This window comes from Balaenoptera musculus, chromosome 10, assembly GCF_009873245.2.
Source record: "Balaenoptera musculus isolate JJ_BM4_2016_0621 chromosome 10, mBalMus1.pri.v3, whole genome shotgun sequence".
In the NCBI taxonomy this organism is placed as follows: Eukaryota; Metazoa; Chordata; class Mammalia; order Artiodactyla; family Balaenopteridae; genus Balaenoptera; species Balaenoptera musculus.
The window spans coordinates 37,499,734-37,517,801 of NC_045794.1; the positions used below are offsets into that span (position 1 = coordinate 37,499,734).

General features: G+C 36.2%; 1 protein-coding gene across 7 annotated transcripts in view; it reads right to left on the minus strand.

Moving 5' to 3' along the window:
- The window catches only part of SLC38A4 (solute carrier family 38 member 4), a 67,510-nt gene that overhangs the window by 25,683 nt on the left and 23,759 nt on the right, over window positions 1–18,068 (minus strand). For 2 of the 7 annotated variants that reach the window (XM_036866333.1, XM_036866335.1), the window contains exon 2: window positions 2,732–2,961. In XM_036866333.1, coding sequence (XP_036722228.1) covers window positions 2,732–2,850 — 119 coding nt within the window. In that variant the 5' untranslated portion in view covers window positions 2,851–2,961. Of the gene's footprint in view, window positions 1–2,731; window positions 2,962–13,517; window positions 13,566–13,772; window positions 13,921–18,068 lie in introns of those variants that run through there. The other 5 variants (XM_036866334.1, XM_036866336.1, XM_036866332.1 and 2 more) reach the window with 5 other exon arrangements.

Sequence of the window (18,068 nt, forward strand, 5' to 3'; positions counted from 1 at the left end):
AGAAGTGGATTTTCTTGAACCTCATGGTGTACAAGTTAGGAACATATCCTGTCATTTTTCTCCTATTTCTGGAAGGAAGTATAATGCCCTCAGATGCTGTCTTCTTCCATCTCTGCACTTCTGCACTCCCCCTCCCTTTTGTGCTTTATTTTAATGTCCGTAGTTAATATACTTGCTATGTGGAGACTGGTACATAATGTTCATAGTTGGAAACAGAGACAATAAGATGAACTGGAGCCCAAAATGGGCCTAATGATTATAAAAACAAAAGTGTCATCTAGATTTAAACTCTGGAACATCCAACGTTCTATTTTAACCTTAATCAATAAGTTAGAATCCTTTAGTCCATGAATAATTTTAAAATTTTTAAATGTGAAAGTAAATAGACTTTCTCCTTTGAGGCATTTGCATGTTCTTATTTTGGCATGAGATGAGTTGTAGTCACACAACATGCCAAGACTGTATAAAATATACGAGAAATGTCTGCAGTGTCATCAATGATTTAATACCAAACCCAGCATATATTGAAAACATAAGTATAATGATTCCAAATAAATGTATTATGTTGAACTTCCCTCTAAATTTACATTCAAGAGATCTATCCAAACATAAACAAAACCCATCTTTTTAAAGTGATCATACAATTGCAAAATGATGACCCACTTGAGTCAGGAGTTACAAGCTAGGTCACTGTAAGTGCTCCGGAACACATTATCTGAAGCTAACAAAAGCATTCTTGCTCTTTCCATGATGGCTTTCAGAGGACCAAATGGAATGACTCTGTAGGACTGTTCTTAGGACCATGTCCCCTTCAGCTCTGCCACCTCCATAGAGCTCATATCTGTGTGCATCCTTCTCAGAAACAAAAGAGCCCTCAGATTTGATCAATTTCCTGAGGGTGATGAAGTGGAGGAGGAAAAACAAAAATTTACTGAGTATCATCTATCTCAAAGGCACTCACTTAATCCTCAGCAAAGTAGGTGTTGGTTTGCCATTCTGCATTTTCCACTGAAGCTCAAAGAAGATAAATACCTTCTCCAAGGTCAGGTAACTCCTCTGCGGATTCCAAAGCCCTGGTTCTACCACATTGTGCTTCCTCAAGAGTCACCTCACTAGAAAGCATCATGTTTACATCTCCACAACCTCTCTCATCTGACAACACTAACATTTACTGCGCTGGCTTCTTGGAGGAAGAACAGTGCTTCCTCCCGACACCCTTCCTGGATGTTGTGAATGCAATAAGACGTCTTGGTTTGAGGATAATATTCTCTACTTCAGACTGAGATTTGGTCAAATATTCACTTCCAAATGTCTTAAGTCATGTATAATTTGTGTTATATAATATTTTGTGAGAAATTAATAAACTTATCAAGTAACAGTTGTGCAGCTACAATGTACCAGGCAGTACCATTAACATGTTGTAGTGGCATCGTGAACATCTGGACAGGGAGAGGTTACACAAAGCAGGGGGTGGGCACTTCTAACTGGGGGAAGGCTTCACAGGAGAACTAACATTGAGCTGAGTCTTGAAGGATGAGTGCAGTCAATAGAGAAAAAGGGGAAGGTGAGTGGGTAACACTAAAAAAAAGGTCATTCCAGGCACACAGAGCAGAGTTAATGAAGGAACAGGAGCTCTGAGTGGCTCGACAAGGCTAGAAAAGAGGGTATCAACAGGGAGCAGGGCAAGAGATGGACAGGAGAGCTAGATGAGGGCCAGATCATGAAAGGCCTTATATGCCAAGCAATGTATGTATAGTCTAATCTTTCTCCTATAGCTAATGGGGAACCACTGAAAGGGTTTACCCAGGGATGGAACATAAGTCAATTTGCAGTTGTAAAAGATTACTTTTGCAAGGGATGTGAAGGGCTAGTTGGAAGAGAGCAAAATATAAGACAGGAAGACAAATCAGGGCTGTTCTAGTAGACAGGTGACAGATGATGAGGGCCTATAGTAAGATGGCAATACAATAAGTACAGACAAGTGGGTAGATTTGAAATATTAATGAGGTAGAACCAACCAGATATAGTTGAACATTGGATGTGCGGTTTCGGGGAAAGGATGAGTCAAAGTTGACACCAAACATACTTTGATTGAGTTCCTGAATGATAGTGATGACTTTCACCAAGATGGGATTGCTCGAGGAGGGGCAGATTTTGAAGGGAATGGCAGTAGTTCAATATTAGACATTACAAGTTTGACTTTATCAATGAGGCAATTCAGACACATGAGTCATCCAGTAGAGATGTGTAGTAAACACATCTGTGAGTTGAAATAGAAGTGGAACAGGCAGAAGATATGGCATATGTTCAGTGGGTGAAGCCTGATGGCTGTGAATAAGCTTGCTCATAGGACACTTTTAGCCAGAGAAGAATCCCCGCAGAACTCTGGAGATGTAGCAACAATGACAGGGCAGTCAGAGGAAGAGGAGTCTGAGAGAATAGTCCAAAAGGTAACAGAAGTGATAGGCTAATATCATTTAAGTTATTCTATATTATTAATAGGGACAAGAACACTGTAACTGCAATTCTAAATTAATCACACAAAGGATTGACATACAATAATAATATAATAATGTGTACTTCAGGACCAGAGAGTTAATGTGTTAACATCAAAGTCATTGTTATTTCTCAAATAGGTACTGAATCCAACTTTTCCCAGCAAAAGCCTTGTTTTCCATGTCTATAAACGTCTCTTATTTTTCCATGGAACCTGGTCATTTTAACCCCATACCTGCTCATTGCTGCCTTTTCTAAATTTCCCATCCCGGTGTAGCTATCTTGAATACTTTCTCCACTGATGCTCTCATCATCAGGTTCGATGTTGACATTGCTCAGTTCCATGGGATCCATTTGAGCTGTCAGCGCTTTCTTGTCCACACACAAGCTCCTTCAGTGTAAACAAGATACTGTACCTTCAGCTTGAGGCTCTTCTACTTGGAGTTATGTTCAGAACACTCTGTTCTGCAAACAGAACACAAAATAAATCATTATAATTTACTTTAAATTAGATAAATAAACACTAGTCACCTATTTGTGTATTTTCTCTGTAAAATCATGAAAAGGAAGTAAACTCCTGAAAACTTCACATAAACAAGTCCCCAAAGTTTCCATTACCCAATACAAAAAAAGAAGAAAAAGAAAAAAAGAAATTGGAAGAGAAAAAGGAAAATTCTTAATAAATTGCCAAATCAGCAGGTATTTATAGAATGCCTATATGTGGCAGGTGCTTTGCTAGTCACTGTAGGAAGAAAAAAAAAAATCTTAAGACATGGCAGCAGTCTTTAAGAAACTTTTAGCTATTTGTAAGCATGATTGCATGACTTAAAAGGGCGACCATAGTAAACTGTTGATAAAGGAAGATCTGCCACGGCAGAATCTACCAGTGTCTCTACCAGCAGTAACACAGAAAATTACTGCTTTAATTTGTTAATTGGGCATGAAAGAATTAACACCACCAAAATGCTTGATAACATGCAACACAGGGTAGGATCAGCCTCAGGGAGCCACTTTCCAGGCACTTGGATCATGAAGCCAAAGTTAAGAATAGTAACAAAAGCAAGTACAGGTTTATCTTTGAATCAGCCTGAGTCACCATCTATATAAAGTTGAAATGCACTTTAACAAGAAAGGGGTCCAGCTTTTAGGCTCTGCTCTGCCTTTAATTCATTGGATTTCAGCACAAGTTATTCAACTTTTTTTGACCTCATTTTCCTCAACTGTAAAGTGAAAAGGGGTGGACTGGCACTGTGTTAAAAGATGCTATGAGGACTTCCCTGGTGGCGCAGTGGTTAAGAATCCACCTGCCAACGCAGGGGACAAGGGTTCAAGCCCTGGTCCGGGAAGTTCCCACACGCTGAGGAGCAATGAAGCCCGTGTGCCACAACTACTGAGCCTGCGCTCTAGAGCCCAAAAGCCACAACTACTGAGTCCTCGTGCCCCAACTACTGAAGCCCCCGCACCTAGAGCCCCTGCTCTGCAACAAGAGAAGCCACCGCAATGAGAAGCCCACGCACCACAACGAAGAGTAGCCCCTGCTCACCGCAACTGGAGAAAGCACGCACGCAGCAAGGAAGACCCAACGCAGCCAAAAATAAATAAAATAAATTAATTAATTTAAAAAAAAAGATGCTATGAATCCATTAATGTTAACGTTCTGAAATTTTTACTATTGAAATTCTTGTTGAATCATTATATCGAGAGAAACACTATCACTCTTGGAATGTGTGGTTCTGGAACACGCACTACCCATTTGGTAAGGAAATCCTGAGCAGAGAAACTAACATAAAAATTGCTCCAGAATTCATGGAATCCACAAATCCCCTGACAAATATGAAACAGCCACATGAGAAGGCCTCCACAACCCAGCGCTGCAGCAGCACATCTGTGAAAGACAACTCACACTCAACATGAGTTCACACCCCAAATCACAAAAGTTACAAATCACACATGGAAACTCATTAGGAGCGTCAGCAGGCACAGGAAATAATAAGATTCATACCCGAGTGACTACAAACTGCAAAGTAACTTAAAATGGGCTTTAAAATTAATATAATAAAAAGTAATAAAAGATTCAAAATAAGAAATAACATCCACAGATTAAGAACATGGTAAAAAAAACAATCAGGCTAGTTTGAGACACAGCCAAAAAAAGAATTCTAAAAATCAAATATATAGTCATATAAAAAACTCAGCTGAGGGAGAGTAATGAAACTGGAAGATAGATCAGTGGAAATCACTCAAATTATATAACAAAGAAAGAAAGAAAAATATAAAGAAGTTAAGACACATGGGGAAGAAAAATGAGAAAAAGAAGGTTAAACATACCCTAATAGTTATTCTAATATGAGAAAATTATGAGACTAAGGAGAGACAAAAAGGACATAATGGCAAAGAATTGTTGGGAACTAAAGAAAGGTAGTAGTTCTCAGGATTTAAAAGAACACACAGTACTTCAAGCAAGAGGAAGAAAAATGAATATATTCATTAATATGAGGTAGTGTAAGTGTATAACATCAAAGATGAAGAGAGAAATCTTAAAAGCCTAGAGAGAACAGAAGTAAGACACACATGCAGTTAAAAAAGAGAAACTTGTATTAACTGAGTACAAAGGCTTCTCTCAGCATCACACAGTATCAGTTTCACTTCCCAGTAGCAATCACTAACCACAGTTACTGTTTTTAGTTCTTCATTTAAAGTTAGTCATTCTAAATTTAAACTATTCACTAAAACCTCTCTGACTTGGTTTATCAACTCTAGACTGACACTTAGGAAGGATAAGGAAATTAGCATACTTCTTTCTATACTCTGAATTCTTTCCCCCACCCTCCTAATTGTTTCAGTTCATGAAATACTTCTACAATGTTGAGATGCATAATAACTTCATCCTATTCTGTAAAACAAATCATAATTTATCTAAAGGATGTTTCTGAACACTAAAAATGAATAATCAGCATTTACAACATTATTATTGTGTAAATAGTATGCCCAAAGAACCTATGGTATATTTGACTACATAATAAAGGAAATATAATCCTATATTACTAAAACTTTAAATGCAAATTATCGATGCTCTTTTACTTTCTGAATGGCTTCCTCCTCCATCCTCTGGGTCTTGTTCAGCTGCCAATGTTTCTTGAATGCCATGCCATCTCCTTTCTTCAATTCATTTTGCATTGTGCTGAAATACTGCCTTGAATAACTTTTTTTCACACAATAGGTCCATGTTTGTAAACAGAATTTCTGAGTTGTGTCATGTTGGAAAATGTCTTTACTTTGCTCTCAAACTTTTTTGATTGTTTGAATTCTAGATTCAAAATCATTTTCCTTCATAACGTTGAAGACATTTGTCTCTTGACTTCTAGCTTCCACTGATGAGTCAGATTCTCATTTCTTTGATTTTTTTCTTCTGGAGGATTTTAGGATCCTTATCACAATCTGAAATTTCTCCAGGATATAACTAGATGTGAGTAGTTTTAAAAATTCATCTTACACCACACGTGGAGAGCCCATTCATTGAAAAGACTTGTGTCTTTCTTCTGACCATGAAAATGTTCTACTATTTTAAATCTGTTTCCTCCCTCTAAAACTTGTATTAGTCATGTATTGGACCACTTGATCTCTATTGCCAAGATTTTCTCTTTATTTCCCATCTCTTTATTACTCAGTGTTCAGGGATAGTTCCTCAATGTCCAAAATAACAAATTTGATCTTCAGTTGTGTGACATTGTGATATAATAATAAATATACATTTGATCTTCATCCTCATTCCTGGCACAGAGCTCCAAATGTAATACAATAAATTAATATTTGGGTTTTGTCCCCAGTTGCTGAAATAGCTCTGGAATGATAAAGGGGTTTTTGTTGTTGTTATTATTCATAACAAGACCCTTTCAACCACACCTGAGTTTACCATAATGAAGTGACTTTTGTAAAGCCCCTAAGGATGGGGGCACTGGTTGCCAGGGGAACCAACCAAGTGATTAGAGAGTTGGAGCTTTCAGCCCCACTTCCAACCTCCTGGAAGAGGAGAGTGGGTGGGGACTCACTAATGGCCAGTGAGTTAATCAGTCATGCCTAGTTAATGAAGCCTCCATAAAAAATCCTAACTAAAGGGGTTTGGAGAGCTTCTGGATTGGTTACCATATGGAGGTGCTAGGAGGGTAGCGCACCAGGCAAGGGCATGAAAGCTCTGAGATCCTTCCCCTCATACTTTGTCTTATGCATCTCTGCCATCTGGCAGTTCCTGAATTATATCCTTTTATAATAAACCAGTAATTTAGTAAGTAAACTGTTTTCCTGAGTTCTGTGAGCAATTCTAGAAAATTATTAAATCTGATTTATAGCCGGCTGGCCAGAAGTACAGGAGGTCTGGACTTACCGTTGCATCTGAAGTGGAGGCAATCTTGTGGGACTGAGCCCTTAACCTGTGGGATCTGATGCTGATTCCAGGAAACAGTGTCAGAACTGACTGAATTGTAGGACTCCCAGCTGGTGTGGGAGAATTTGTCAGTGTGAGAAAACCCCATACTTTTGGTATCAGAAGAAAGTATTAAGAGTAGAGTAGGAAAACATTGTTTACTTTTAAGCTGTACCCATTTTATTTTTCAACCTGCCCACTAATTATTTTTCACACTCATGTTTTTAATTTCTGAGAATCTGTTCAGTCTCTTCCTCTCTTTTCATAACATATTTTTTTGTTTGTTTTACAGATGCAGTATTTACTCAACCCTTTCTAAGGCTATTGATTAGAAGTTTCCAAAAGCTCTTTTTGTCCCCTAAATTACGACTTTTTTTCTGGAGTTATTCTGTTGGTTAATCTTGGCCTCTTCTCTTCCATATGCCTGGTTTTCCTTAAACTCTTAGCGATCCTAGGTTGTCTGTTCATATTTGTGAATGAAGAATATATTGGTTAACTTAGAAAGCTAGTCCTTGGGGTTTCTCTGAAATCTTGCAGGCTCATTTCACTGATGGGTTGCTCCCTTGTGGGTCCTGGGTAAGTGGCGTCTATGCACCCGGTCTGTGTGCAGAGCACCTGCAGGACCCTACTCACACACACAGCTGGCACTGTAGGCGAGGTGCCTCTGGAAGAAAAACACAGTGATGTATTTTCCCCTTTTGGTGGAGCTTACATTCCTACTTGTTATCCCTTTTTGCCTGCTGTGGAGGCCCTGATATTTATTATAGAGCCCATTCTCAGGCTCTCTTTCAGACTAGATTACAGCCTTATCCTTTGGGCAAAAGAGGCAGCCCAAACAGACCAAGAGTCCAAACCAAGGTTCCCTGGTGAACATCTGGTCATTGGTTGTTGGTGATTCACGCCTCCTCTTTGTATATATTGACTTAACTTGGAACCGCTACTGGGGTCCTTCTGGAAAAAGCCCATTTACCTGGTTTATCCCGGTTCCTTTTCTCTTTCACAGGTTTTCCAGTGCTATCTGCTTCCTGGCTTCTAGGAATTCTTAAAACTTCCATTTGTTTTTGACACTGCTATTATTTTACAGAACTTTTGTGGTTTTGTTTTCTTAAGAAGTACCATTTTGTTTGAAGTTTCATTCTTTGAATCCCTCAAAGGTAGGTCATAAGCCCCCCTATTTTAATCTACTCTCAAAGCTTCATAAACCAAGGACTCCTCAAGTCACAGCTTTGGCCCAGGCCTCTACTGTGATCTCCAGTTCCAAGTGTCCAGATATACACTTGCATATCTCAAAGGCAGTTTAAATTCAATGTGTCTAAAAATCTAACTTGTGACAGTTCCCTTTCTTCCAATATTTCGTCTCCAAAGAATGTTGTCACCATTTATCCAGCTCCTCAAATCAGAAATATTAGTCTTCTATTATAATTTTTTTTATCCCTTACTTCCAGTCTTTTCCAAAGTCTAGTTTATTTTCCAAACAAATTATTTCTCAAATTAGGCTACTTCTTTCCCTTTCTTACACCATCAGTCTTGTCCAAGCGACCATCATTTCTTACATTGTCAATTGCAACAATTGTAATTGATGCCTTGAGTCCTTTCTTGCCTACTTTCTCCCTCCTCATTCATTTTCCACACAACATCCAGAGTGATCTTTTAAAAACAAAACTTAGATCATGTCATTTATTTGCATAAAACCTTTTATTGTCTTCACTTTACTCTTAGGATAAAGTCTAAGATTCTCAGCATGCCCACAAGGTTCCACATGGTCCCTTCACTTCTGGCTTCATTCCTTCCACACTCTCCCCACCTCGCTGTACTAGCTACTCTGGCCTCCTTTCCATTTCAGGGACTTCCCAAGTTCTCTACCACCTCAGTCCATTTGCACATTCAGGTCACTGTGCCCGGAATGATCTCCCCCTCCTGCATGCCACGATTTGCTTAGTCAATCCCTCTGGGGGATTACAGGAGTATATATGTCAGCAGTCCTGGGGACTTCAGCTAAAGTCTATTTCACACTGTACTTATTCATAGGAACCTCATTAATTTCATTCACATTAAGCAATGTTAATCCCAGGGTTAAAAACAAAAGAGAAAATGTCAAACACTCTTATGGTACTTACTACATGCCAGACATTATTACAAGGACTTCACATCTATCAACTCATTTAATTCTCACAGCATCCTACTGAGGTAAGTACTATTTTTGTTCTTATTCCCATTTTACAGATGAGGTAATGAAAGTCCAGAGGGGTTAAGCATCCTCTATGCTACACCACCTCTGTGCTGCTGTCTCTACTACAGAGAACTAAAGCCCAGACAGGGAACAGAAAATCTGGCTTTGGTGAGAAATAGAACTGGTTGTAAGTCCTGACCAAATTAACTAACTGCTGACTTTCTGTCATCCCATATGCAAAATGAGAATAAAGCATTGTGAGGGTTTAAATGATATTATGCATGGCAAAGTTTGGTTTGCAGTAAGCCCTCAATAAATTTAAATCCCTCTTCCCTCTCCCAATCATCAGAATTTAATTACTGCCTACATCTGCATGCAAATGTGTATAGTATTTCATATGAATATCCACACACGCATATAATTTACCATAAGCAGTTAGAGGACCTTACAGGTCTCAAACTCTCACCAACATTGTAAGCAAGGTAGGTACTCCTTCACAAATAAGAAAATTGAAACCTAATCTTATACTATTTTCACCATATATAAAACACTTATTTCATTCTCTTTTGAAGATGGTAAGATAGATTCCATGAAGTATGAAATAGTAGTTTAAGACCTTGGCCCCCAAACCTAATATTGGTCCCAGTCAAGGGACATCTCACAAAAGTTGGAACACATTTTCATAGCTCGTGTCTTTAGCTCTGAAAATTCTATTACCTATTTTAAGGGAACAATAGCTAAAAGCACAGTTTTAAAAGAATTAGAACATGATGAGAAACTAGATACTCTGAGTCATTTGCCTGCAACACAAAGTACATCCTTTGAAGCATTTAGATGACAGCATAATTGCTAAAACTTAATCACATGTTTAATCAATATGGAGGTATTTTAAAGATGGTATTTATTTATTCAACAAATACTGAGAATTGAATATGAGCCAGAAACTATGAAAGACAGAGCATGGATAAGACAGAATCCCTGCACCTGATGAATTCTGTTTAGTATAGAAAACAGATGTTTGAACAACTATTATATTATAACTTTTACTTTTCTCTCTGAGTAAATATGTTTTGAACAAATCAGTGAATCACTGCCTGGGGAGGCTAGAAAAGAATGATGTTGGCAAACGCTGTGATTGAAAAATATAGTAATATAACATAGTACAATATAATAATAAATATAATATAATATAATATAATATAATATAATATAATATAATATAATATAATATAATATAATATTAGTATAGTATAATATAATATAATATAATATAATATAGTTTTCATAGCCATAGATTCTTCTGCTGCTCCCCATCTCAGTACATGGCACCTCATAAGAGGTGCTCATAAGTGGAATCTGGCTGTCACTATTGACACCTCCAATTCTCTGTCCTGAACCCCCCCTCCCCTGTTCAATGATCACCAAGTCCTATCAATCCTTCTTGCAACATTTATTTAAAATTCATTTACTTCTCTCTCCATGACCATTATGGTATTCCAAATGACTACCTACTAAAGGGCCCAAAATGATTTTTCTCAACACTTCTCAGAATAAAGTCAAATTTCCTAATAAACTGTAAGGCTCTACATAGTTTAATCCAGACAGAGCTCTTTAGTCCTGTATTGAATCACATCCTCCCTTACTCACTAGCTACACTGGGCTTCTTTCATTTCTTCACTGCCACCTCAGGACCTTTTAACATGCTGTTCCCTCTGCATGGAATGCCCTTCCTTGCATTCTTACCCCAAGTGTCTACCAAAGTTAACTAAAAGAACCTGAAAATCTTTAAATGCCACATGGTCAGAGAGGCCCGACATCTAGAGTATGGATGTCTCCATGGAGTATGGTCTCCTCTCCCTCACAATAATTATTACACTTTGCACTTACACTTTTAGTTGTATGATTATTTGATAAATAACTGTCTCCTCCAATAGGTAAAAAATTTCACGAAGGTGGGAACAGGGCCAGGTTTGTAGACTATATATACATATTCCCATCATCTAGCACAGTGCCTGGTGATACATTCTCATAAGACCAAGGCAACTTTATATGATCTCCTTTATAGATACAAGTACACATTCTTGTTATAGCTTTATAGGTTAATATTTCAAAGTGAAATAGATATGTTTCCTTCTGGTTCCCAAGAGAAAGAACAGCTTTGTTAGACAAAGAATGTTCAAAATTCTCCTAAAAGAGAAATCAGATTTGGTTTGACAGAACTTTTGGTAGTCTAGCCTTTCTAGCTAATGAAGTTAAGTTTCTCTGCAAAGGAGATTCTGCAGAAACAGACTGGATATTCCGGTGCAGTGGTCTTCTGCATTGCCATTTAACTTCACTCATTCATGAAGGTGCAAAATCAAAACTTGAAACAAAAGTATTTGGCACACTATCACCATTCAGAAGACTTTTTTTCATCATATTTATTAAGCCAGCCAGATGTCCTAAATAGCTGATTCCTTGTATCCAATTTCTAGTTATTAAACATTATGTATAACATTTCTTTGTAACATTATTTATAAGCATTTATTTTACCCGATAAGTGAAAGTGAAAAAGGAGCTAGCATTTCCCACCATCGCTATTTGTTTTGTCTTTCATGCCAGCCCAGTTCTGATGAATCTACTCTGAAATCTAGGTTTAGGTGGCAGATTTTACACTTTGGTTGAGTGTGCAGGAAGTAGCTGGTCCTGCAGCTTCTAAAAGCCAAATTATCTTGCATCCGAGGAACTGATTTAAATCCACATCCAAAATACATCTTAGATAAATGAACATAGGTTTGACAATGAAATAAACCTAATATTACCTTTATGTGAAATTCTCTTAAACAATTTCCCCAACAATGCCATTCTAGTCACACACTGATATTCAGATGGCTTATTAGCCTACGGCATGATTTCTCACAGAAATTAGCTTCCATAAAAGCATCCACTGTCATTCAGTCTGATGTACGTCTTAGAAAAGAAACTGCCAATAATAGCAGGACCATATTCACTTGACTACTTCCTATTGCTGGTGATAATATTTTAGCATTTTTCATTCCCTTCCTCTACTTAGACATAGCTTAGAAATAATATCAAGGGAGAACTAGAAAAGTTAAAGGAAATAACCTTATGCTGAGGTCTTGTCCCTTTGCTAAGAATATTACATGCTTGCTAATATAAGAATTAAAGCAGCCCTTTGATGAGGTATAAAGGATTATTCATAAAATCTGAATACATTATTTTGCTGACAAATTTTCTAGCTCTGCTCTTAGAAAAAGACATAGATTCTCTAGTCATCTTAAATGTTAAGAAATATCTGAAATTCCTGCATAAATTTTAGTTCCTATTTTCCCAAACAATAGTTTGTTTCCAGAAATGAACAGCAATATGTAGCATATATGAAATTAAGGTAGTGAACTGTTTATGCTATCCATGTTAATACATGATGTTTAATAATCTGTCATAAATTATGCATACACTAAGTTCCAAAATGTCTACATTCTATATAATAGATACTGGACCACCCCCAGAGTTACTTTTTTTCTTCTGAAAATAAATTTTTTTTACTTTCTTTAAAGTAACTCATGTATTAAAAATAATAGCTTCAATAACCCATAAAGCACACTGTATAACATGGTTAAAGAAAACTCAACAGTTTAGCTCTCAAAACTACATTTCTCAGTACTTAAAAGTTACTGATATACTTCCTAGGAGTATAAACATAAAGACTTTCCAGAAAATCGCAAAACATTATCTAAATATAAATCTGAACAAATAGAAGATCTTGGCCTGTAAAATAAATGGCCATCTTTTACAGGAAACATACCTAAATTTCTTTAGTTCGTCAAAAATAAAAATTCTTTCATCCAACAAGTTGCCCATGAATATGATATACATCATTTCAAATATTTTTCACCGAGTTATAAAACACTCAGTTTTGTTATCACCTGTGCATTGAATTAAAATAATCACCATGCATTCTGTAAGAAGCTCAAAATACAAGGATACTTAAATCCATTGAGAATTCTCCCCATCTGATTAATAAATTTGAGGAATAGAGCTCAAATTTTTAATGATTCCAGTCCTTCCAAATCCAAAGCTTTGCTTATATTCTATTCAATCTCCCAGTTTCTTCTAGTAAATTTGCTGCAAAAATACTCCTTCACTAAAATGGTTACATAAGAAGACAAGGTAAGACACAACTTTTGTTTTTCATTTGACGATGATGCAGCCCTAACATTTAGCCTTTCACATCTGCTGCAGTGATGTGATGTTCCTTCTTTGATTAGACTAAGTTTTTGTGGGTGTTTTTGCTTTCAAGATAAAGAAACTCTCTTTAATGTTATAACACTGAGAATGCACTTCTCAAACATTATACATCTTCCTAAGACAAATTAAGTTGGCTCCTCAGAGTGATTAACCAGGAAATGTAAATAACTAAACACTTGTTACCTGCTGGTTTTGCAATGTTTCCCTTTTCTATTATCCACCTAAAATTATCTGCAAAAGAAAACTGCAATCAGGATCTGGGTAAATAATTTCAATGTCTGACATTATATTGAATTGATCTTTTTTTAATGAGGAAAAAAAAAGTTACCCAAGTAGTATTTTCAAACATTTTAATTTGTAATAAATAATCAATACCATAAAAAGAAGAAAGGAAGCATTATTTTAACACTGCAAGTTTTCATGTAAAAACAGTTTTACCTTAATTATTTATCCAGTCCTGTGCAATCTTTCCGGAATTGTTTGGAATGGCAGACCCCTGTTGCAGAGGTGACTTATGTGAACCTTTGGGGATCTAGACAATGATTTAAAGACCAGTGGGAGTGAACTAGACAAGCCAATCACCACCACCACCTCACCCCAACACCTCCCTCCGTCCAACTTGCGTCAGCTCTTAAAAAAAAGAGAAGCTAAATCAGTTTACTGTTGTACATTTGGATTAAACATCAGTTACACCAATTTCTATTTGCTTTTAGAATTTTGGCTTTTATGCAACAAAATACTCACTAACTGAAAGTTTTTTCTTGATTGGTGTCATTCTGTATCAAGATTCTATAGGTTGGTTGACTGATAAATCTCAAAATGTTAACTTTTCAACAGGTTTATGAACTTACTTAAGTAAAAGTAAAATAATACCAGAATAACTGAGTCAGACTGCTTAATGAATATTGTAATCAGAATGCATAGACAATATTAATTGAATAGCAAAAGAGTTATTTTCTTTTGAATTGTCGATATTATTCAGAGGAAATGTTATAGAATAACAGACACTCCCAACAGCACCAAGTTACTCAAGGTGCTGTGAGGTTGGAAATCATAAGCCCTGTCAGCCTCTGCTACCATTTCAAAGGCAGTGTGCTGAGTAGGCAAAACACTATTTGGAGTTTTTAAAGAATTTCTAAACAGACATTTTCTCCCTTTCAAAAAAATCTACTTGGCTTTCCACATATTAGAGGAAGAGTTCAAATATGTTGGCAAATAATTCATTCTGTTATGAAAATATATAAAGCAGACATTCTGAAAGTGAGGTGAGAAAAACAGATTAAAAAATCAATCCAGAATTAAGGGCTCTTTGCCTTTTTAATATTTATAACGTGGATAAACTATCTGATAACCAATCAGAAGGAATGCTAGATTGCAACAGTTGTGTCAATTGCCTATTTCTAAAAAAAAAACCGACTAAACATTGTTCTTTGAGTAGGAAATTCTTAAGTTGATGCAAGACATTAAACATTAAACAAAACGTCCAGTTATCCATTTCTCTTTTCCATTTTAAATGTGCCCATTTGGTCTATTAACTTTATCATGGTATGTTTACATTCATCTGTCTTTTAGTTAGCTGCTTCTTTATTTTTCAGAGCTACCTTGTAGTTTTGTCCCTTATCAGATAAAAATTATTACGGTCTAGGGGAAAAATGATAATAAATACACTAATTTTAATTTCACATAAATTTAAAGAATATTCCTTTTCAAATTACTTCCATCATTTAATTATAATCTTTCCAACTTAAGATTTCCTTCTGTTTGCAAAGTTACCAGATGAGTATAAAATTAAGAAAGCAAAAACCTGCACTAATTGTTAGAAAATGAAATACTTGTATTCTAGTAAAAGTCCATTTAATAGTGGAAATCCATTTCATACTATATCTTCATATAAAATAGGGTGGAGAAAAATGTATAAACACCTACAGCTTTATTTCTTTTAAAATTTTAAGCTTTGGCTTCCATATAATTCTGATCTTCAAGTTCACTAAATAATTATAGCAAATTAGCGTGTTGGATTAAAATTAAATGTACACATAAGAGACTTCTGTGAAGGGTCTTTTCATATTTCTTTAGCACCTACTCTAATTGCAAAATTCTTATCACAGAACTTTCCTAACATTGACTCAAAAATCAAATACACACATACAAAAACTAATTTGACAAAAGTTGGCTGAATTAAAATGACTTAGGAACTTTTTTGTTATTTAACTATTTTTCCCCTAGATATTTGGCATGTTTAGACATGCAAAAATTAATGAAGAAATGTATGGTCTGGTCTTGACAAAACTCACAGTAACTTTCCTTTCAAAAGGAAAATACAGACTTAAACATTATAGTTTCATGTCCTGAACATTTCTTAAAATCATATCATAATGTGATTTCATATATATATTTGGTAATAGATTATTCTCTTTTGATTTTTAAAAAGTGCAAATGCTATATATTCTGTTAGGTTCTGATTTGGTTCAAGCATCACTGTACAAAGAGGTAATGGACCAGAATATGTACAGAATTTTAAAAAATGAATAAAATGAAAATGAAATGAATAAAATGAAAAATATGTGGGTAGTGAATAATGAAGCAAGTCCTTCACATAAGGCATTCATATAAGTGCCACCAACAACAGGTATGTGAAACTTGGTCAGGGTAGGGGGGTAGTTTGCAGGCGGTAAAATATGTCCACTTAAAGGGATACCTGGCTTCCCAAATTATAACATGATTAATATTAGCAGAATTGCACCATATGCCATAGGATTCCAGAAGATGAAAAGTCCCCAGGGGCTGAGGCCATCCAAGACGACTTCAGGGAGCCTAAGGACCTAGAAGAGGGCCTTAAAGTCCAGGTGAGATTCCAACGGGTAGAGAGGAAAGGAAGTGGCATCCTGGATGCAGATTGTAGACATGATAAAAGCATATTCTGGCAACAGTGAAAAGTAGTCTGGCTGAAGCAGAGACTTTTCAGAGCAAAACGGAATAGAACGGAATAGTCCAGGCTGTAAAAGGCGTTAAATCTTGGGACTCAGATTTTTGTGATCAGAATCTCTTGAAGGCTTCTGAAGAAAATCATAGAATCAGCAGGGAAGGAAATAAGATGGGATGATAGGGTGGAGCTAGAGATAGGGGCAAGGAGGATGCGGAGGAGGTTGACTGATGGCTGGGCTTTGGTGATATTTGCCTGTCTGAGAATCATGGCAGAACAGAAGGCAGATGGAAAGGATTTAAAGTGGGGTCAGTGGTAGTTTGACTCTTGTTTGCACTACTGTTCCCATTTATCACTTTCACTAGCTCACAACACATGCTGTGAATTTTATGTGATCATTCTATGAGAAATAAGAAACTTGCAATAAAATCTTCATATTTCTTTACATAGAGAAGGAGAATATATGGTGGTAACTCACCCATTTCAGGACCCCTCCCATTAATCTGTGGCTATTATTTTCAAATAGTACAGAGAAGGTCCTAGAATGTATATCCCAATATGTTATCTTTTAAAAGTACAAAATTGCTGACTCAAAATAAACTGATTCAGATCCCATCCATGCATTGAATCAGGTTTTTTTTTCTTGCCCATACTTAAAAGCATTGCTCATCTTGTTTCAAATTTCTACCTTCATCGATTTCTTCGAAGGGAAATTTCCAGCTGGATAAAGTTAAAATTGGTCAACAATTAAAAAAACAATCCCGTAGCCAGATCCTCATGGCATTTTTCAATGACACTGGGAAAGGTAACTTCTTGTTCTCATCAGGACTGTACCCAAATTTCTAATTTTAGTCATGGGACAAAAAAATACTTGGAAATACAATGTGGTTATAGTCAAATTGGAAGAAGATGGGTAGAAACAGTAACAACTAAGAAACAAAATGCCCTAATTTTTAATAATTTTGTATTGCCTTTCTATCTGTACTCACTTACTTTTCTTTGCTCTTACTTCAATTTCCCTTTAGGTCACCTACCTTTTTCCTTGCTTCTGTTTCTTTTTAAGTTTTCTGTGTCTTTATGATGTCTTAATTTCCAAGAAGAGAATTTTATCATTTCCAGGCTTTAGATTTGTAAACTCAAAATCTGATAAAGTAGATCAGTTTCCAAGATTATAGGTCTGTTCTTATCCAACAGCCAATATTAGTGCTTCCAAATACGGACAAAATGTGCATTAATCCAACTTTTCTTTTTTTTTTTTATAGTATTATAGGTAAACGTCTGTCTGACCAAATCACTCCTAGAAATGGAAAACACTAGCACAGCTGCGGTTAGAAACAAGATTTTGATTACTTCTTTTTAACATAGGATTTACTCTCTTGCTTTTGGGTTTCAGGCTTAGAGTGATGAAGAGCATTTGTGATCTTTTTTGATGTCACTCTTTGGCCCTCCAAATTCTTCATCTTATCTCTCTTAGTATGAATACATGCAAAAAAGAAAAAGAAGAAAAGCCATACAGAAATGTTGCAGAAATCTTCGTAAATCATTCAAATAGCAGAATTCATGTTATCTTAGAGGTGACCTGAGCACGTAGGTCCTTCCTGCAGAGTGAGGGAAGCATAGGCGTGCTGTAGGTCTCTCTCTTCATGGTTATGAAATTATTAATCTCAATTTACAGAAAAAGAAATAAGGACTACAAGAAAAATATGAATATGACCCCCAAAAGCCATATACCAAATTAATTGTAAACATAGAAATAAAGATGAATAATTTTCTAATTCCCCTTCAGCAGAGGCTCTCAGATATCTATGGAA